This window comes from Mesoplodon bidens, assembly GCF_964165515.1.
Source record: "Mesoplodon bidens genome assembly, contig: HAP1_SCAFFOLD_423, whole genome shotgun sequence".
Lineage (NCBI taxonomy): Eukaryota > Metazoa > Chordata > Mammalia > Artiodactyla > Ziphiidae > Mesoplodon > Mesoplodon bidens.
The window spans coordinates 381,431-403,419 of record NW_027672575.1 but is presented as its reverse complement, the minus strand read 5'-3'; the positions used below and the strand labels follow the sequence as shown (position 1 = coordinate 403,419).

Here is a 21,989-nt window from a genome sequence, read left to right as displayed (position 1 = left end):
GGATCTTTCTTGTCCTTTCAGGTGCCTGAGGTCCTCTGCTAGTGTTTATCAGGCGCTCTGGGAGAACTGTTCCATTGTAGATGTTTTCTTGATGCATTTGTGGGGAGATATGAACTCCACATCTTCCTACTCCTCCGTCTTCTTGACTGACTAATCAGCAGTTTGAGTTTTAAAAGGCCACTTTTCCCCCTTCTTTAACCTTGGTTTCAGGTTCTACCTAATTTAGCTAATTAGGCTCAGTCTCAGGTCATTGTGGTCTGTATTTACATTTCTGATTTGTACCGATTTGCAAGACAAAGACAGTTGCTTTTAATTCCCCAAAGAACTGGCCTGTCACCTAAATAATATTGAAAGACTGATTTGCCCAACTACGTTTTCTTTAATTTGCTTTTCTGTATCAGTGAGAAGATTTCCAACTAGACTGAAATTTCAGAATTCTATAGTCTAGAACTTTATGGTTTAATTTATCATACCTTCAAAACTTGCATAAGGCATTCAACAAAGACCCTCTTTCTGAGTGCACAGATTAGACCCAGAGTAAAGTCTCCATTCTTTATTTTTATTATCCCTTAAATATCAGCTGTCAGTTTTTACTTTATATTGTATAGGCTCAGGTAATCCCACTGGTTTCCTTTAGTATGTTTAATTAATATTTCCTTCATATGCCGTCTTATAATATCAAGCAGGGGAAGAATTCGCCAGTGAAACATGTCTATCCCACACAATATAATTAGGCAAAAGAGAGGTAATTATCTTATACAATGCCCATTTAAACATACCAATTTTTATAAAGACTCTGGGGTCCCCAGAGAGTGGTTGAGCCAAGGGACTCAGGCACTTTTGTCAATCTTTTAACTTGATTAATTGGTCTAACTTTTGCCCCAAGTAATTGTTGGTCAGGTATCTCAGTGTAATTTTACGTGTATAAAATTTATATGTAATAAAATATACGTATTTTAAACTGGGGTAAATAGGGCAGACTTGTTTGGGTCTGGCCCTTTAATGTTGATGACAAGTAGGAGATCCCTTTGGCCCATCCAATCTTAGGTAGTATTGTATCCAATCTTTGATTTATCTCATTAATGTCTGTTTTATTTATCCCACTTTAAAATAACCATCTAAAGATTTCTTATTCATTTAGAAGTCCCTTTAAAATTTTCACCTTGTTGGGAAAAAGTTTTTAGACTTTTCCTTCAGTTTTTTTCCCTGTTACTTAACCTAATTAACAATAATTATTCTAATGTTTTTATTAGCATCTGTAAGACCCATTTAGGGGAAGCAGAGACCACAAATAAGGTTTCCCAAACCAATTTTTTGGGTTTGTTTGAAACTAAAGGAGTTTTTAGGTTAACCATTATATGTCTAATTTCCCACATTTCCCCCCCATAGGAGCCAATGAAACAGCTGTTTATAATGAGAGCTCTCTAAAAATTTACCAATTTAGAAGTTTCTCCAATTTGAAGGATCCATGATCTGCCCATAAATGAGGTATACCTTAATAGTGACTCAAACCAATAAGACGCAAGAGGCTTCCCCACAAAAGAGTGTAAAGGATGCTGTCTAAATAAGATCCAGAAAGTTTACTCCCAAAAGTAGTTTAAGAAAGTAATGGTCTTTGTTGTACAGGCTGACACAATGAAGGTTAAGATGGCAAAAAGCCCCTGAGAGTCGTACAGTCAGACAAAAGACTGCTCAGAATCCCAGTCTATTTGACTGGCTGCCAAATGTACACCATATAAGTACTTTTGGATGGTAGTGACCAAGTTCTCAAAACACACACACACACACACACACTCTGAAGAATATCAGAACACTTACATTTCAAAGACACAGGAAGAGAAATGCAAGTTTCCCCTAGAAAGCCTTTTGTTTTTTTGAAGTCAGAATTCTGAAAAGATGTTTTTATCAAGCCAGCTTTTTCTAACTTAACTGCATATGCAATAAAAGAGTCCTATCTTAGTCATTTTTAGGGCAAGATTTTCTTTAAGTCCCAAGTAAGTAAGCACTTGTAAATGTAAATTTTGTATGTACATAAACCTGGCCAGGATATCCGTTGGAGGCTGGAAATCTGTTGTTCCTTTTTCTTTTGTATTGAAAGCTAAGTTCCCCATTCTGAGTTCAATTTGTGAAGATCACTTTTATTTTGACAAACTCTATTAAAGTAGCCAATTCAAGGAAGACAGGTTAGTCTTCCACCTAATTACCCAGTCCAACTTTTACTCAGTGTCTTTCACCTGAGCAAAGTCTCCCCAGTCTTTCAACTGAGGATAAACCACACAGTGTCTAAACTGAGCAAGATCTTCCCAGTGTCTTTTAAGTGAGGCTAACCCACTTGAGCAAAAGTCTTCCCAGTGTTTTTCTACTGAGGATAAGCTCTCAGTGTTTAAACTGAGTAAAAATCTTCCCAGTGTCTTTCACTGAGGGTGACCCAGGTACTTCTTCTTGAAACCAAGTTTCAAGGATAACCTACTACTCAAGAGAAGAGTTTAACACCACTGAATAAAACTTAGGATCATCAACCAAAACTGGAGATCCAAGAACCAGGAGATACTCACCCAAATTTGTCTGGACACTCTGAGAAAGCGGACAGGCCCAAGAAGCCTCTGCTGGCGCCAGGACTCTGGATCCTCATAGAGTTCAGGCAAAGAAGAAAAGTCTGCTCTGGGCCCCTTCATTGGTTGCCAAGACTGCTGACTGAAAAATATGCACAACCCAAAAGGAGAATTATGTTTTATTTGGCAGATTTTCTGAGGACTTAAGCCCAGAACACAGCCTGTCAGATCACTCTGAGGAACTGCTCAGAAGACCTAAGGGAGGAGTCAACCAAAACCAGGTAGTCAGAACATCAAAAGATTACTATTAATTAAAGAAAACTAGACATCTCAAGTTAAGGACTGTAGCACTTTTCTATGTATGAGAAGATGAAAGAATCTGGGCTCCGTGAAATCATTCCTTTGAGATGCACCTTAACTCTAGAATCAGTACCCTGTTTTTCTCCATCCCGAATCCCCTCAAGGTGCTCAGTTGAGGGTTCCTGCTTTGACGTCTGACTTGATGACTGCAACATCCTTTGTCTACGGATATGGCAGGGAATATTTTTCATCCACGGGTAAGAAATTGAGGAGAAAATTAACATAATTCAAGATATAAAACCATTACAATATTAAAAATTCCCAAATGTCAAACAAACATAAGTACCCTTGACCTGTAAAATGGAAGATGCCAAAGAAGGGGAAAAAAGAAACACTAAAGAAAATGTAGAAAATAAAGCATAAAATAAGATGGCAGAAATCAATAACAGTAGAACAATAATTAAATAAATCAAGGTAAATGTTATCGTAAGATTTTTAAATTTCAAAAAAAACCCCCATCAAACAAAACATATTGAAAATACAGTCATAGAGAAAATTTAGAGAGCAAATATGAATGCAAAGAAGACCTGTTAGGTAGTTAGTGAGACGTTAGCAGCAAGGAGGTGACAGTGGTGAGAAAGACAAGAAGAAATTGAGTCACACGCAGCCACCTGGGGACCCTCCCTTGACTCCACCCAGAACGGGAGAAACTATGGTCGGGTGGTGGGCAGCTTATCCTGATAAAGAGAGGCACAGTAACACCAGGGGACTTCTCCAGGCTGTGCATGCCCAGACCAGACAGGCGCATAACCTATAGTAAATCCAAACTCATTATACCATAATTACAATAAATTACATGTGGTTTTGCCCCTCACCCCACCCAGTAGGAATCTCTTGGAGATTCAAGGATGAGAGCATGTGCAGCAGAAAGCTTGTTACATAGCTCAGGACTGTCAATCAAATAATGATCCTTGTCACTCACCCCCACCTCTCTGCAAAATGCTCCTTAAAAGCACTCGTAAGCCTTTCTAGGAATGCTGCTTTCAATTTGCAGAAACAGTACACCCATCCCCCCCCCCACACCCTGAGAGTGTACCTTTGCTTCGATATACTTTGCTTTGGGCCTGCTTCACTTCGCTGAAATAGCCTGTTCTCAGAAACAGCCTGCTCTTTCTCTCTCCTCTCTCTCCCTCTCTGAGAGTGTACCTATGCTTAAATAAACTTTGCTTTGTGCTTAAGCTTAACATGGTAGTTTGCGATCCTTTGCTTACTATCATGGAACCAAGATAGCTGGTCCAGGCCTTCCACTGACCTCCTCGGTTGAAGCTATTTTGTTACAAAGCATGTCCACATGGTGACAGACCTAAGTCTAAATTTTGATAAAAGGTTGAATTAAGGTGAGAATATCATATGGGAGGAAAAGACTGTAGGAAAAATAGTAGATGTAGGAGATATGTTTGTGAAAGTGCACATTCATGGCAATATAGCCAAATAAACTCACATGCTCACGTTCCCACTAAAACTGTATAAAATTATGACCAAGAAGCAGAGAATACACATTATTGTAAAGCCCTCATGGGGCATTAAGACATATTTACCATGTGAATCCTTCAGTGAATCTTGTGTTACTGCTAAGGGATAGAAAGTGGTGTCATAAGGGAATTTTGTGTAAGACTCAAAGCTCCCTTTCTATATGGTTCAGGCTGGACTTGAAGCTTCAGGGGCCTGGGAGGATGGGGCAGGAAAGGCAAGGCACACTCAGAAAAGAGAATACATACATAACACACTAGGAATATCTGAAGAGGCTGCTCAAGACCTGGCTCAGCCCCAAGGGTTTGACTCCTAGTCCTACTCTTCACCCTACAGCCCGTTAGGGTCAGGACCTTGGCTCCCCTAACCCATTCCTAGCTTCCGGGTATAGAATGAGTGCACGTCTGAATGTTAATGTTCTCTCAAAATTTACATGTTGAAATCCTACCTCTTAAAGATAGGAGGCGGGGCCATGCAAAAGTGCTTATGAGCTTTCATGAATGGGATTAGTGCCTTATAAAAGAGACTCCAGAGATATCTCTAGCCTCCTCCCATCATATGAGGATACAGAGAGAAGGCTCCAGCTGTGAACCAGGAAGAGAGCTCTCACTACGAGGTGGCCATACTGGTGACTTGATCTTGGGCTTCCCAGCCTCCAGAACTGTAATAATAAATGTCTGTTGTTTTTAATCTACCCAGTCTATGGTATATTGTTATAGCAGCCTCAATGGATTAAGACCACATATTTCAAAATTTATCTGGAGAGTGGGGACTGTCTTATCGTTGCAAACTAAGAAGTTGGGTTGAGACAACATATGAAAGATTTTTTTTTAAGTAGAAAATTATGGATTATTGGATTTGAAAGTACTAGATTGGTTAAGGAAAATGAGTACGTGTGTGTGTGCGTGTTTGCAGTGTGTCCCAAAAGTTTTTGTGCAGTTTAAAGATTTACTAACTCCAGAATTATAAACACTATAAACTTACAAAAACATCATTTGAAGGTTTAACTGTTACCAGATGCAAGTCTGTGTGCCTGATGCACAGTGAGGCTAAATACTGAAACATCAGAATTTGGAGCAGAGAAAGGTTTACACAGTGCCATGCAAGAAGACACGTGGCTCATGCCCAGGAAAAACCCCAAACTTCCTGAAGGCTTTCAGCAAAGCCTTTTTAAAGGCAAGGTGAGGGAGGGGCATGGCTAATTGTTGCAAATATCTTGGTGTTGGATCCTTTGTTCTAGCAGCTGGCCAGATGGGTCAGATCCTGGTCAGGTCACGTGTTCCTGTAAACCTCCAACAAAACAATTATTATTCTCTGTTCTGCAACTTTTTATCTCCATGAATGGGCTCTTAAAAGTCAGAGCCTTAGCAATAGGCTATCCTGTATATTTCAGGCTATAGGCAACATTGTTTTCCAAAAAGTGCAGAGCCAGCCTGGGTCACAGGGATGGACAGAGTTAGCTCCGGCAACAAAGCATAAAGATTAAAGTAAAAAAGATCTAATGTGGAGTCAGATTTGTTCTTCCCTATTACATAACTATTTATCATTCTTTCATACTTATGAATTTTGAAAAATAAATTATTTTAATTTTTGTGTGTAGTTCCCTCTGATAGAAAATGAGGCAAAACATACACTATTCAAAATTCACAAAACTAAATAAGTGTAAAAGAAATTCAAGTTCTATCCCTGGGTTTACACAAGACACAAACATGATGTGGGAAAGTTGGAGCTGAGGACAAAGGAAATCCTGAGTAAAAATGTCTGTGAAACAGCCAGTCTTCCAGGGTCAGCTTAAGATGTTCAAGAGTTATCAAATTGGTGGGCCTCAAGTAAAGGTCTCTAATGGATGAAGGAACCAGGTTCCAGATGCAATGAACAGAAAATTGGCTAAGGTCTCTCTGACAGGATGAGAGTAGTTGGAAGGAGGGATCTGGAAGCCCCAGGAGGGTGCAGGTGTCTGTGGGTCTGGATGGGAAGGCGGGGCAGTGATTCAGCCTGTTTCTCTTATTGCCCCTCCCCCACACTCAGGAGCCCTTTGTGACAAGGCCACAGCTCTGTGATGCAGGCCTGGGGTTCTGCCATCAAGTGAACTCCCAGTGCTCTGTTGCCTGAGGGCAGCAATGCAATTCAGAAGATGGAGAATCTCTTTTCTTCGAAAAACATTGTTGCTATCTGGCTGAGATGCAGCCCAACTTCCTGGGTGATTAATATCATCCTTGGGTTCCTGTGTGGACTGGTGCTCTTCCTAATGTTACTCCCCTGCTTCCAGAGTAATCCATTCTTAGCACCACCTAGGAAACATAGAAACATCAGGAAGGTAAGAAACCTTTGGCTTAATCCCAGCAGAGATTATCTCTTTTTTTCTTATTCTTGTTTCCACTTTTCTAAACCACCTAGAGAGACTCCTGAGATGGGAACTCTCAGAAAAGTATAGAACATCATCCTTCTAGGGAAAAGCCAGGCCAGAGAGGGGTTAGAGTGGGCATGAGGATTTCTAGCCTAAGATCGTAGACCAGGAGTTCAGGTATGGTAGAGGGCTCCAGGGCAAGTCCCAAATGCAGTGACTAATAATGGTCAAGGACTGGATTACTAAGAGTTCAATCTCTGCAGGAAGGCTGACCCCTGAGCCCTGGTTCACCAGCCACCTACCCACAGCGGGTGTCACAAGTGAGACCTTCCTCTGTGTTGGGGCTGAGCCCCTGAGAGCCTGAGAGAAGAGGCTGGAGTGGAGGTCTGGCCTTGGGAAGCAGAATCCTATCTGACAAAGCTCACGTGGACATTTAGGTCTGAGAATGTGTGTGTTTCTTGATCAGAGGAACAGTGACAGAAGAAATCTATGGTGATTAAAACTTAAAAAATCCTTCTTGGGCTTCCCTGGTGGTGCAGTGGTTGAGAGTCCCCCTGCCAATGCAGGGGACGCGGGTTCGTGCCCCGGTCCGGGAAGATTCCACGTGCCACGGAGCGGCTGGGTCTGTGAGCCATGGCCGTTGGGCCTATGCGTCCGGAGCCTGTGCTCCGCAACGGGAGAGGCCACAGCAGTGAGAGGCCCGCGTACCGCAAAAAAAAAAAAAAACCTTTGCACGCTTCAAAGAAGAAAAACTGAAAATATTGTTATCCACTTTAAAAATAAGTAAAAGGGGAAGAAAACCCACAGAGTTTTAGTTAAATGTAGAAAGTCATGTTGTTCATGAACACAGCTTGCCTAGATAGAGGACAGTGAGAGTTGGGTGTTCGCCCCTCATTTTTTCTTCTCTCTCAGCATCAAGTAGAGCTGAAGGGGAGGAGCAGGAGTAGGAAGAAAAGTGGATCTTTGAAAGGTAAGCCTTTGCCATTCAGCCCTGCGCGCCCCCGAGAGTTAGCTTCCATCTCTCCTAACCCTGAGGGCCCAGCTTCACGGTCTCTGAGGATGCCAGTGGCAGAGCTTATTCCTCAGGAAACAGAGCCTGAGCCTAATTAACGTGGAAGCACTTTGCAAAGGACAAACCCTTTTCAAGTGAGACTTACCATCACTGTCAGGGACATGTGGCCTTGGACACTGATACTTGGGCTCCAGAGTCTAATCCTCCAAAGATTTCCCTTAAAGGGCCATTGCACTCAGCCTCCTGAAAGACTCTTAGGCCTCTGCCTTCACCACCATGACCCAGTCTCCTGATTTCCAGCTTGCAGAGATTGCCTGGAAGAACTGGAGGGGACTCACAACCTGGTTTCACTTCTGCAAAGGTAAAGAATCTTTCCCCTTCTCTCCTGGGTCGTCCTTCCTCCCAGAGCCTATAATGTGACCCCAGCCCTGGGAGGGGGAGCCATGGGAGGGCGTGGCTAAGGCCCTAGAGTGAGGGAGAGCAGGAGCTTTATGAAGTCAGTGTGGGGGCAGAGGAGGGTTCTTGGGCTGCAGGTGCCCACCCCTGCCTGTCCTGTCCAGCCATCCTGGCCCCATCTGCTCTCCTACAGCTGCCTGGGGAGGCTTCCTGGCAAGGACAACTTTCATCAGCTCTCATGTCAAGACCCTCCTGGTGAGGCGTGCAAAGCAGTGCCTGCTGGAGCCTGTGGAAGACACTGCTTGAAGGGTCGGGAACCCTGCATGAACACCTCCTGTAGGGTTTCCTTCCTTGATCCAGACACTCGAGAGGTGCTGGGAGCACATATTATACGGTTTGGGGTAAAGCACAGGTGGACCCTACCCCTCAAGGTCCTCAAGGCCATAAATGTCTTTAAGTTGAAAAAGTTCCAACCCTCCACCGTTCTGCAGTTTGCCTCTTCCCCTGCAGCTACCTGTGTGTCTGGGTCCCACTCAACAGTCCAGTTTGCTGAGTTCCTGGAGAAACCTCCTCAGGCTCATTCAGGAGAGAAGGTGAGAACAGAAGAGTCAGTTCCTACCCTGAAGAGGCCTCTCCTTGTCCCCTCAACTGTGTGTAAGGAAATCCAGAGTGCCCTGGGAGCGATTCCATCTGGTGACTGCCATGGGCCCTCAAAGGCTTCTCTGACTGGACAGGAGGGCAGGCCACCTTCTCAGTCCCTCACACTCAGCCTTGTGGGCAGAACCTGGAAGAGTGAGACTGTGGAATGGGTCAAGAGGGACAGCCTAGAGCCAGGTCCAAGTTCAGCAATGGTCAGGAATGAGCCAAGAGAGGAGAGTGGTGGTCAGGCCTCAGGAGACCCCTGCCATAGGGTAACAGTGATGGAGGTGAACTTAGGATCCCAGTCTTTGAGAGGTGAAGAGGCCAGGGAGGCTGTGGAGGCCAAGGAGTCTCCTGCTCTTCAACCACAGTCTCGTGTTATCTTGGAAACCAAAGTGTTGACAAAATCCCAAACCACAAATGTACATATGAGGAGTTTAGAGGTGCCAGGGGCCAGTAAAAGTTTCCTACTACCTAGAATGTCTGTTTTCCAACATCCAGGTGAGCCATGCCTTAACATGGAGGTTGCTAGTGAGTTTAACTCCAAAGTAAAGGTACAGTCAGACAACCAGCTTCAGGACTTTCCCAAACACAGGTTCCCTGCTGCAGACAACTTGGCTTCTCAGGTGCCTCAGTGCCATCCCCAGAGAGTCCCCACCAGAGACAGGTTAGCTTCCCAGGAGCCAAGTGGCCTTATGGAAGCCCAAAGGAGCAACCTAGGGCAGCAGGAGCCCAAAACTTCAAAACTCCAAGACTCACGGAAGAGCCAGAGCAAGATGATTGCCCCTACTTACAAAAGAGAGGACTGTAGGGGGCATAAACCAGGAGAGCATGAAGAAAGGTTTAAAGAATTAGGGACCTCTCAAGCTGGAAGTATGCGCCACCCTGCCCAGGTCAGGGGAATAACGGACTCTATTGGGAGCAGATGTCTCCAGCGCATGCCAGAGAAGAAACATAGCCCTCCAGAAAGCCTCTTCAGAAAAAGGATGAGGCTATTTTTAAAGTGGATTTTCCCCAAGAAAAAAGTCAATGGTCGAGATGCTCTGCAAAAAAAAAAGCCCATATCAGCCACTGCCCGGAGTCACGGATCAGTCAAAAGCAGATCAATCTTGAAGAGTGAGACTGCTGAGGGTCAGGCACGCATGGCAGCTGTTGGACAGATCCTAGAAGAAAAAAGAGCAATTCACCATGGACTTCATGCCACAAAGTTAAATGAACACAAACTGGAATTCCAAGTCCCAGTATGTGGGTGTTTCTGCTACCATAGGCTTACCTCCTACCCAGAGCAAGGGAGAATGATGGGTTATACAGCCTGTAGTCATAAAGCCACCTCCAAGGGCCAGAGTTGTTCTATGAGGGAAAGGAAAGTCAGACACCAACATAGTTTGAAAAGTGTAAGGTTCGAAGATGAGCAGCTGGGCCTAAGGTGCCTCCCATCCTTGCCCCCCAAGAAGGGTTTGTTTCCAGTTAGTACCTGCCAGTATGGGCCAAGGATTCCAGGTGCCCCAGCCCGCCATCAACACTGTCCAAGGCATTGTCATCTTTGGGGAGGTGTCTTGCCTGGTCGACAGTAAAATCCTTCTTTAGTCTTCCCTTTAGTAGGAAAACATGTCTCCAAGTAAAAATTCAGTCCATGTAGAGAAAATGATTTTCTCATTAGCACATCCAAGATATTTAGTGTTCCCCAATACATGTATATATATATATTTTTTTTTTTTTCCTAATAAAAGCATAGTGTAATGGCTGCTGTCTGTGCTGTGCACTTTGTCTTCTAGAAGGGATGGGCATGGAGGGAGGTGGACAGTAGCATCACAAGCTTGCTCCTTGTCTCGTGTCCCTTCATTGCACCTTATAATACTGTCATTACACAAACCAAAATTACTCTAACAATGAGACGGGAAAAACCTATGAAACCCACACCCAAGGATCTGGTTCAACCAATCTTTCTCCTTCTTCTATGCTACTTTGAACTTTATGCAACTGTAGTGGATAGGTTTACACGATAGGGCTGGAGATTCCAATTCAGTCTCCAGGAAGTGTCAGAGCCAAGTGGATGGAAGTTTGGGGGGAATAGAGTATGGGCTCTGAGTTCAGAAACAGGAGAAAGCTTGCCCCTGGATCTCTTGGTAGGGAATATACAACATCTGCTCTTAAGAGTTCCTTCTCTCTCTGATGAAGGCTGGGATTGAGATATGCCCTATGAACCCCTTTTAGCTTAGCCATAATAAAATGTACAGCATCACCCTCCCCCACCTCTGTTTTTCCTATACTTTAGAGCAGCAGCAAGGATGGCATTTCCAGCTCTGTGTGTGTAGGTGAGGGGAGTATCAGGGAGGCTGCTGAGGGCTGTGTTGAGTCCAGTCCCATATAAATGAATGGCTATGTTCATGGGTCACCTACCTTCCACTCTATGTTAACCCCAGAGAAGGAGTTTTGGATGAATGGAATAGGGGTGTGACTGTGGGTAGTAACTACCTGATGGTCAAACACTGTGAATTTAGGGTGGGATGTAGGTGTAGAAAAATCACTGGATCCAAGGAAGGAGGCAAAGTGGTACCAGATTCCCATAAATGTGCAGTTCTGAAAGAGCAGCCCCCTGACATACAACCACCATCTAAAGGCCTAAAGGGGAGGAAAAGTTAAGGGTCCAGTAGCTCATCATGGCCCCACCCCAGGGTCTCTACCCTATTCCAACTCTAAGATCACAGACCTAGAGAAACCACCTTTAGGTCAAAACAGAAAGTCAAACTTATAGAAGTAAAGCAAATCAGGGAAGGTTAATCTCTTAATACTATATTTAATAAGCTTACACATCATCTCCTCTTGACTTTTAGAAAGGATAACTTAACAATAGGTGTAAAAGCCAGGACTAGGGAACTTGGGATGTGACTCCTAGTCTGGTGACCTTCACATAAACACATGGCCCAAGGACTGCTCCAGGGGAGAGGTGGGGACTGGCTTGTGATTGTGTAGTAAGCCTTGCCTGTCTCCCAGTCCTTGATCACCCCAGAGCCTGGCAGGTGAAGAAGCAATCAGACAGGATTTGTGGTGGTGTGGAGGTGACCTGTGCAAAGTGGATGGGGCCGGGTGCAATCCAGGAGTGTTCCACTGATCTGCTTCTGGCACAGCTTTTCTTGTCTCCTGACCCCCATCCATATGGAAAAGCAGGGAGATGAGGAAGAATTTCTCTAGAGTGATTTGGTGCTTTCTGCCATGTGCAGGGCGCATGGTGGACACAGCTCCAGGTGGTGTCTTTCTCAGTGTGGAGATTTCTGTTCCAGCTGATGCCCCTGATCCAGATGACAACAGAAATGGACCCCATCCCCCATCCCTGTCAGGCCCCTCAACACGTGGAAATGCTGTGACCTGGGGTGGAGGGGGCAGAGTGAGCACAGGACTGCTCACACCCCTGGTTTCTCCCTGGAGCCAGGCCCTACCTCTGGGCCCCAATTCCCAAGGCAGCCTCCAGAATGGGCACAGCAGTGAGAGTGGAGCCAGGACTTGTGGGAGAGGTCGGTACCCAGAGGAAAGAGTTGACAGGGCTGGGACCTGAGCCTGGCTGCTGCTGGGTCCTCTCAGGGGCACCCAGAAGTGAGTTCTGGGAATATGGGGAAGCTGGACTTGGACCTCTCGGCTCCTGCTGGGAGAGTGCCACAGACAGGTGATGCTGATGGAACAGCAAGAAAACAGAAAGAAGCAAGTCCCTTTGCCCTTCTCTTGCTGCTCCATCTTCCATAAGGTACAGTAAGACAAGAAATTGAGAGACCAAAAGAAAAAAAGAAATGGAGAGACCCAGAGACAATACACAAAGACTTCACAGACACACCTCTCAAGAGAGACTTCTCACGCAAACACCTTTCTCAGAGATCACATACTGAGACCTCACACAGGGACCTCATGTTGCTTCACAGACCCTCAGACAGAAACCTAGCACAGATTTAACAGATTTCCCAGAGATACCTTCCAAAGGGACCTCATACAGAGACTTCACACAGAGATCTCACCCAGAGACAACACACAGAGACTTGGCACAAAGACCTCACAGAGACCTCACGTCTATTCTGCAGTATTCATTGACAAGTTTTTCTTAGTGAATATGAAACCACTTAGCAAACTGGCAGCATGATAAATATATCATCAGTTGTGCCCCTCTGAGATCCACCAGACACTCACCGTCAGCATTACTCTAAATGGGGAAATGTTTGAGAAGTTTTGTTCTTTTGTAATGTCACTGCCTCTGAACAAAAGAATTATACATTCCAAATGTAGATTTGCAAATTTCATTGTTAGGTGTTCATTAGCTTGAAAATCACAAATTACTTTTTTAAATTTCTATTTATTTTAGAAGAATGAAGAAAATAATGTTTATTTCTTAGAAATGCATGTAGTACTCTATTTTTTTATTTTTAAAAATTTTTATTGGAGTATAGTTGATTTACAAATTTGTGTTAGTTTCAGGTGTACAGCAAAGTGAGCCAGTTATACATATACATATGTCCACTTTTTTTAAAGATTCTTTTCCCATATAGGCCATTACAGAGTATTGAGTAGAGTTCCCTGTGCTATACAGTAGGTTATTATTATCTATTTTATATATAGTAGTGTGTATATGTCAATCCCAATCTCCCAATTTATCCTTCCCCCCTTATCTCCTGGTAACCATAAGTTTTCATTTGTACCCTTTTTTTTAGGAGAATCACAAATTTTAAGCACAACTAAAACACTGTCAGTCTCCAGTGAGGGAAAATATTTGTCCAGTTTTAGTTATCATCCAGTCAAATGGTATCTGGCACGTTTTTTAATTTATTGAGGACAAAACTTAAACTTGAGATGGCTTACTTGTTTCCTTTGGAAACATAAGAAAAACCTGCAACAAAGGTACTCTAGGAATGAAATAAACCAAGAAAGAAGCATCCGGACTCACATTCACTTCCCAGAGGGCTGTGTAACTAGCACATTATTTTGCACATAATAGCTTGCATCAGGTTTGTGGGGTTTGCTTTATTTTTTAACAGGCCAATAATCATGTGAGGATTTTTCACAAGTCAAATTTCTGGTTTTAAATTTTACATTCTGGCAAAATTATGCTTCTGAATATTATTTTATTTCTTAAAATGTGGTAATGCCCTAAAATGATATTACACAATCATAACGTTCAGCTAACATACTTAAAAAGATGGGCTATTAAGGCTTCATTCTTAAATAATTCTATGAAATGCACATTTTCTAAGACATGCAGTTAGGATCCATTTTATATTCATTATAGGGTTAACACATTGCTTTAAAAATTTTTGAAGGATTATAAAATATATGACTTAGCCTATGCTTGACATTATACATGTTACCTCATAAAATTACTGAGGGAAGGATACCTGAATATCTGAATTGAAGGTAGTCTACATTTAATCTACATTTGGCTTATAACAATGAATAATGAAAGACTTTCATTTATTATATATCTCACACTTTCCAAAGGGTACACTTCTAAAAGACTACTGATTTCTCACTGCTAATAAGCAACCTATTGTCCTTGCCTTGGTAAAATCTATTTTAATGACAGCTGGTTGTCTCCCAGATTATCCATTGGTATTACAGCGTCACGGTCTTTTAAGAGGAGCAGGGCTGACACGAGGACTCTGGGCTTATTTCTACAAGAAATTTAGTTTTTCTATTCTCCTAATTAACAAATGTATAAGTATTAATTTTTCACTTTACTCCCTTTCGTCGTTGAATCAGAAAACAATGGACTGTGGTCACGTATGTCATCTAATACTCTATCAGATCACTTTGTTTTAATAGTGCAGCTTACTCAGGTAACTTTACTGATCCGAACAAAATGGAATCAATTAGGAAAAAGTTCATACAGGAAAATATCCTTTTCAAAGTTGACTATTTTAACACAGTTAAATAAGCGATTATTTTTTAATCCTTTGAGTTAAAATTGTTCAGGGTGGCCAAGAAAGTCTGGAAACATGAAAAATGTCCATAAAAGCACTTTATTACTATAATACGTTGAATGTGTTGCTCCTCATTATTAATTCACAGTTCATTAAGCTGGGCAAAATCACAATGAGCAATGTGCATTAAAGCAAAATTCCCATCAATCATTTTCCATCTGCCATACATTGTGTCAGATGATTTGTGTGTCTAATTTTCATGGAAAAACTTGTACTTTTACTCCAGAATAAGAAATCAAGGGGGATCAATCTATTAAAAAGATATTAATATTCCCAGACTCTGTGGCCTTCAGTATTTTCTTTTTAAGAAGATTCACCTACTGCAAATCTTATAAATATTTTTACCATTTAATATGCCCAGACAAAATGGATACAAAAATTAGATAAAAGAGAAAACAACAAAAACAGATCCCCTTTGTTTTCAAAACATTTGATGTTTACATCAAAATATATTTTGTTGAAAATGAAGTGATTTTTAATCTATAGTTAAAAGACACTCTAATGATATTTAGAACATATTACAGATCTGGATTTTTACAAATAGATTTTTATTTAAAACAGGTCTCACACTGATATCAATAAACCAGGCACTCTAGAACAAAATGTGGAGATGGCAATTATGCGATGACTTTTTAATACTCCAAGGGAAAAAGAGTTTTTCCAAAGTAGTCCATCTACAATATTAACCCTTAAGATCTACTCCCCTTGATAGGTTTCAATATTATTTTCTGTTTTATACACATTTACTTTATAATTAACTCCTACAGGAGGACATTTCTGGAAATGTTCCCAGATATCTACAGCCACACTTTCTGTCATGATCACACCATGGAAAAAGTAGGGAACATCCAGATCCTGATGATCCAGGGGTTTCATAATTACCCCTTTGAGGTCAGTCAGAATCACAATCATTCCCAGAACAGGGTCGGTCTTTACATTTGTGCCCCTAGACATGCAGATTGTAACACTACCCACCCAAAGGCAAGTTGTCTTCCTTACTCAGGTTTGCAGGGGCACCACTCACTGTGGTAGCTAGAAGAGTCCGTTGCCCCCACCCCGGACCTGCATTCTGTACTCTCCACAGACACATCGTACTACAAATATACAAGTGGTGCTGATGAAACTTCCAGAAAGCTATAAAATAATGCATGCCAGGCATGGTAGATGAGGATTTAGAAAATGCTAACATCTTCTCTAGGAAATAAAGGTGACATACCTATGTGGCTTTAAGCATTTTTGTGCATTAGCTGGCCCCCTGGATCTGGGAAACAGCATCTGATTTTAAAGTTTCTCAGCCTCATTCTCTGCAGTGAAATCTGAAGCTCTTCCTTCCTTCTCTGAGTCCAGAAGCTGGAATTGATACAGTCTGCTCTCTGTGATTTCTCTCTACCATTTGTTTCCAATGACCACTTCAACTCAGATATCTCTCAAATCAGGGATCACTCCTAAACTTCAGGAGGAAGGTCACTGCCCTTTTTATTCCCACCACAATTTTATGCTAGTAACCCTTTACAGTGTCAATAAACTTATTTTGTAGAATGTGCCCCCTGGACTCCACCTGCTAAATCTGTTTTTTGGGCAAATCATTTGTTACTTACCTAAACAAATTTTATAAAATCATATTTCATAAAATTGTATTTTATAAAATGTTATTTTCTTATTTTATAAAATTGGTAAATCTAGGGATTTAGGCTTATTATTTTTAAAAATGTTGGTACTCATTTTGCCAATTTTTCTCTTTTTACATATATCAGAAAATATGTTAAGAACTCAACTGTGAAGATACCACTATTTTTATTTTTTTTCACTTTTCGTACTTAACTTTTATAACAAACCTTTATTATTGCACAGGAAACATGAAAGTTTGTTCCTTGGAAAACATCAGTCTTAAGAACGTAAAGCTTAGCATGTTAGATCTGCGAGTAGCCTTGCCTTTTTTTTTTTTTTTTTTGCGGTACGTGGGCCTCTCACTGTTGTGGCCTCTCCCGTTGCGGAGCACAGGCTCCGGACGCACAGGCTCAGCGGCCATGGCTCATGGGCCCAGCCACTCTGCGGCACGTGGGATCTTCCCGGACCGCGGCACGAACCCGTGTCCCCTGCATCGGCAGGCAGACTCTCAACCACTGTCCCACCAGGGAAGCCCAACCTTGTCTTTTTTTTAATGTTTTTTTCTGAATTGTTAAAAAAAAAAAAGCCTTAAGAGCTTAGGAACAGAAGCAAATTGAGAATTAAAATCCAACTCATTCAAATGAAGTTTGTCAGAATAGTTTGTGTGTGGAGAGGACAGCTTCTAGGCACTTCAGAGAAACCAGCAGGACAGAATTGAGAATATCCAGCACCTTACAGGGCTTCTCACAGAAATGCTTTAATGCAAAGAGGTGACTAGATTTCACAGGGAGACCAGGGAGAGGATGCAGAGATAATTAAATCACATTCAAGCACCTGTTTACCTGGGAGGTAAGTTCCTTCATATTGTGGTCAGATGCTGTTTAGGGGGACACTGGTGCAGGGGAGGTGTTGGGAGGATGAACTCTTTTCTGAGTGATTTTGCAAGTGTGAAAATTCATCCAACAGAGATGCTAGAAAATTTTGCTCCTAGTAGCGAGCGTCCAACATGATATTTTGGGACAAAAATATGTATTTGGAAGAATTTTTCACAAAAGAGCAGTGATGGGAGGAAAAGATACATATGGGCCTGGCTAGTAATATTCTTCCTTCACAATTTTCTTGTGGGTTCCTGAGGCCTGTTGTGACTGCTTGGAGACCTGGTCCCCAAGCAATGGCCCTCTTTGTCATACTCAGGGTAACCCAGGAAGTTGCTTGTCTGAAGCAGAAAAGGTTCTCCCTTCCACTCATGTCCTCTTGCTGATCAGATGAACACATGGCATCATCTACAGCTGAGAGGTGTTTGTTAACTAGCTTTGTTTCATAGGACACAACTCATATATACTCTACAGTAATGTTTATCCCTGTCTTTTATAATCTCAAGGTAAGAAGTAATCAGTGTTAAAATCATTCTACTGGAAAAACAAAGCACATGATTTTTTTCCCCTAATAGTGATTGTATTTGTTTGCTAGGGCTGCCATAACAAAATACCACACTGGCTACTAGGTGGCTTAAACAACAAAAGTATATTTTCTCATAGTTCTAGAGGCTAGAAGTCCAAGATCAAAGTATCAAGTTTAGTTTCCTTGAGGTCTCTCTCCTTTGATGGCTACCTTCTCGCTGTGTCCTCACATGGTTGCCCCTCAGTCTGTGCATGTCTGTGTTCTAAAATTCCCCCCTTATAAAGATACAAGTCATATTGGATTAGAGTCCATCCATATGATCATTTTACCTTAATTTTCTCTTCCAAAGCAGTATTTCCAAGTAGAAGTTAAGCTTACTGTACAAGCAATCAGGTATTTAATAAGAGGCATTGCTATGGAGACAAAAAAACAATGGTTAATAATTGAGGCAAATTTCGGATCAGTTTTTGAGTTCTGAGGGTAGACAGTTGAGAAGATCTCTAAATGTCAGGGTTAAAGCATCTTTTGTAGTTTGAATGTCCATCAGATGTTCAGGTAAACTTTCTGAGTGGTCCATATAGCAACAGGAACGAAGAAGATTGTCTAAACATGAGCTGCTGTGGAGATTTCTCTGAAGTTTATATTAAGGTATCTACCTTCAGTATGCAGGACTTCAGAAAAAAAGGCAGTTTTAGTTGCAATGATTCCAAGTCAAAAGGGTGGGAGAAAATTTGGAAACACTAGTTTGGAGAGTTGTAGTCAGGTAGTGGAGGAAACTAGAAAAATTCAGGATACAGTCCAGTTTTCAGGTAATTAAGAAAACTTCAAGGAAAATTAATAGCACTAGAATCTAATATCCACAATACGTATTTTGGTTTCTATTGAAAGATAATTTTTCCCTCTAAAATCACCCTCATTTCTATCAAAGATAGCCAAATTAAGACAAATTTGTTTGCAAAATAAGTCTAGATTCAATAAACTTGGTCTTATTTATATAAGTATAGCAAGGATTGTGACTGACCATATAGGCTTGCTTTTTATTTTTATTTTTTGCTTTTATTAAGAGAATTTATTGCCTCTCTCTCCTCCCAATAGCTCAAACGTGAAGAAGCAACATCAGAGGAAGACAGACAGACAAATGGCTCTTTGAGTTTGTCCTTCTTGGCACTGGTGAAGGAAGAGGCAGCTTTCTCGAAGTTTTTATCTGCTTAATTGGATGTAGTGGAGAAAGGCAAGGAAAGTCAGAGGATAAGTGAACAGGCTCTGCACCTACCAAGGATGTGTTATCCTCCTAATCGTCCCAGTAGGAATATTCCATTCATGTTCTTTGATCTGATCCTTGCATTGGAAGACACTTCTTTTTTTAATCTCTTTTTTAAATTTAATTTTTATTTTATATTGAAGTATAGTTGATTTACAATGTTGAATTAGTTTCAGGTGTACAGCAAAATGATTCAGTTATACATATACATATATCCATTCTTTTTCAGATTCTTTTGCCATATAGGTTATTACAGAATATTGAGTAGAGTTCCCTTTGCTATACAGTAGGGTCTTGTGGATTATCTATTTTATATATAGTAGTGTGTATATGTGAATCCAAACTCCTAATTTATCCCTCCCCATACCTTTTCCCTTTAGTAACCATAAGTTTGTTTTTTAAGTCTGTGAGTCTGTTTCTCTTTTGTAATTAAGTTCATTTGTATCATTTGTTTAGATTCCACAGATAAGTGATATCATATGATATTTGTCTTTCTCTGAATTACTTCACTTAGTATGATAATCTCTACATCAATTCATGTTACTGCAAATGGCATGATTTCATTCATTTTTATGGCTGAGTAATATTCCATTGTATATATGTTCCACATCTTCTTTATCCATTCATCTGTCAATGGACATTTAAATTGCTTTCATATCCTGGTTATTGTGAATAGTGCTGCACTGAACACTGGGGTGCATGTATCTTTTGGAAGTATAATTTTCTCCAGATACATGCCTAAGAGTAGGATTGCTAGATCATATGGTAGTTCTATTTTTAGTTTTTTAAGGAATCCCATAATATTCTCCATAGTGGTTGAATCAATTTACATTCCCACCAACAGTGTAGGAGGACTCCTTTTCTCCACACCCTCTCCAACATTTTTGTAGTCTACAGTTTGTAGACTTTTTGATGATGGTTACTCTGACTGGTGTGAGGTGATACCTCATTGTAGTTTTGATTTGCATTTCTCTAATAATTAGCGATGTTGAGCAGATTTTCATGTGCTTTTTGCCCATCAGTATGTCTTCTTTGGAGAAATGTCTGTTTAGATCTTCTGTCCATTTTTTGATTGGGTTGTTTGCTTTTTTGATATTGAGCTGCATAAGCTATTTGTATACTTTGGAGATTATTCCATTGTCAGTCCCATCATTTGCAAATATTTTCTCCCATTCTGTAGGTTGTCTTTTTGTTTTGTTTATGGTTTCCTTTGCTGGGCAAAAGCTTTTAAGTTTTATTAGGTCCCATTTGTTTATTTTAGTTTTTGTTTTCTTTCCTCTAGGAGGTGGATCCAAAAAGATATTGCTGCTGTGAAAGAGTGTTCTGCTTGGATTTTCCTCTAAGAGTTTTATAATATCCCATCTTACATTTAGGTCTTTAATGCATTTTGAGTTTATTTTTGTCTGTGGTGTTAGAAAATTGTTCTAATTTCATTTTTTTACATGTAGCTGTCCAGTTTTCCCAGCACCACTTATTGAAGAGACTGTCTTTTCTACATTGTATATTCTTGCCTCCTTTGTCATAGATTAATTGACCATAGTTGTGTGGGTTTATTTCTGGGCTCTCTATTCTGTTCCATTGATCTATATTTCTGTTTTTGTGCAAGTACCATACTGATTACTGTAGCTTTGTAATATAGTCTGAAGACAGTGAGCCTGATTCCTCCAGCTCCATTTTGCTTTCATAGTATGCTTTGGCTATTTGGGGGTTTGTGTTTCTATACAAATTTTAAATTTTTCTGTTCTAGTTCTGTGAAAAATGCCATTGGTGGGGGCTTCCCTGGCGGTCCGGTGTTTGGGACTTCACCTTCCAATGAGGAGGATGCGGCTTCGATCCCTGGTCAGGGAGTTGGGATCCCACATGCCATGCAACCAAAAAAAAAACAAAAAAAAACAAAAAACAAAAACCAAAAATCAAAGCATAAAACAGAAGCAATATTGTAACAAATTCAATAAAGACTTTAAAAATGGTCCACATGAAAAAAGTCTAAAAAAAAAATTCCACTGGTAATTTAACAGGGATTGCATTGAATCTGTAGATTGCCTTAAGTAGTATAGTCATTTTGACAGTATTGATTCTTCCAATCCAAGCACATGGTATATCTCTCCATCTGTTTGTGTCACTTTCGATTTCTTTCATCAGCATCTTAGAGTTTTCAGAGTACAGGTCTTTTGTCTCCTTAGGTAGATTTATTCATAGGTATTTTTTTCTTTTTGATGTGATGGTAAATGGGATTCCTTCCATAATTTCTCTTTCTGATCTTTTGTTTTTAGTGTATAGGAATGAAAGAGATTTCTGTGTATTAATTTTGTATTCTGTGACTTTACTGAATTCATTGATGTGGTGTATCACACTGATTGATATGTGGATATTGAAAAATCCTTGCATCCTTGGGATGAATCCCACTTGATCATGGTGTCTGATCCTTTTAATGTGTTGTTGGATTCACTTTGCTAGTATTTTGTAAATGATTTTTGAGTCTATGTTCATCAGTGATATTGACTTCTTTTTCTTTTTTTGCAGTACCTTTGTTTGGTTTTGGTATCAGGGTGATTATGGCCTCATAGGATGAGTTTGGGAATGTTTCTTCTTCTGAAATTTTATGGAATAGTTTCAGAAGAACAGGTGTTTAGTGTTCTCTAAATGCTTGAGAGAATTCACCTGGGAAGCCATCTGATCTTGGACTTCTGTTTGTTGGGAGTTTCTTTTTTTTAAATAAATTTTTAAAAATAAATTTATTTATTTATTTTATTTTTGGCTGCATTGGGTGTTTGTTGCTGTATGTAGGCTTTCTTTTTTTAGTTGTGGCAAGCGGGGGCTACTCTTCATTGCGGTGCATGGGCTTCTCATTGCGGTGGCTTCTCTTGTTGCAGAGCATGGGATCTAGGCACGTGAGCTTCAGTAGTTGTGGCATGCAGGCTCAGCAGCTGTGGTTCGTGGGCTCTAGAGAGCAGGCTTAGTAGTTGTGACCCATGGGCTTAGTTGC

The 21,989-nt window shown here is 41.0% G+C and overlaps 1 protein-coding gene and 1 long non-coding RNA gene across 4 annotated transcripts in view; one reads left to right on the top strand and one right to left on the bottom strand.

Moving 5' to 3' along the window:
- Positions 1 to 350: 350 nt before the first annotated feature.
- Positions 351 to 21,989, bottom strand: part of LOC308609979 — a 31,629-nt gene continuing 9,990 nt past the window's right edge. The window contains exons 2-3 of the long non-coding RNA XR_014014385.1: positions 18,072 to 18,155; positions 351 to 2,694 (exon numbers count right to left, since the gene is read on the bottom strand). This is a non-coding gene — a long non-coding RNA (uncharacterized lncRNA). The remainder of the gene's footprint in view (positions 2,695 to 18,071; positions 18,156 to 21,989) is intronic.
- Positions 5,431 to 10,350, top strand: LOC308609977 (spermatogenesis-associated protein 31A6-like; the record flags this gene model as incomplete). 3 transcript variants are annotated; one of them, XM_081259252.1, is made up of 4 exons in its annotated part: positions 5,431 to 6,699; positions 7,642 to 7,699; positions 8,042 to 8,102; positions 8,648 to 8,733. In XM_081259252.1, the coding sequence occupies exons 1-4, from the start codon at positions 6,517 to 6,519 to the stop codon at positions 8,688 to 8,690; spliced, it is 345 nt and encodes a 114-aa protein (XP_081115378.1). In that variant the 5' UTR covers positions 5,431 to 6,516. The 3 variants fall into 3 exon arrangements, 2 of the variants coding, with proteins under 2 accessions (XP_081115378.1, XP_081115377.1); XR_014014383.1 differs by lacking the exons at positions 5,431 to 6,699; positions 7,642 to 7,699; positions 8,648 to 8,733 and adding an exon at positions 8,331 to 8,498 and having other exon boundaries at positions 7,706 to 8,102; XM_081259251.1 differs by lacking the exons at positions 5,431 to 6,699; positions 7,642 to 7,699 and having other exon boundaries at positions 7,757 to 8,102; positions 8,648 to 10,350.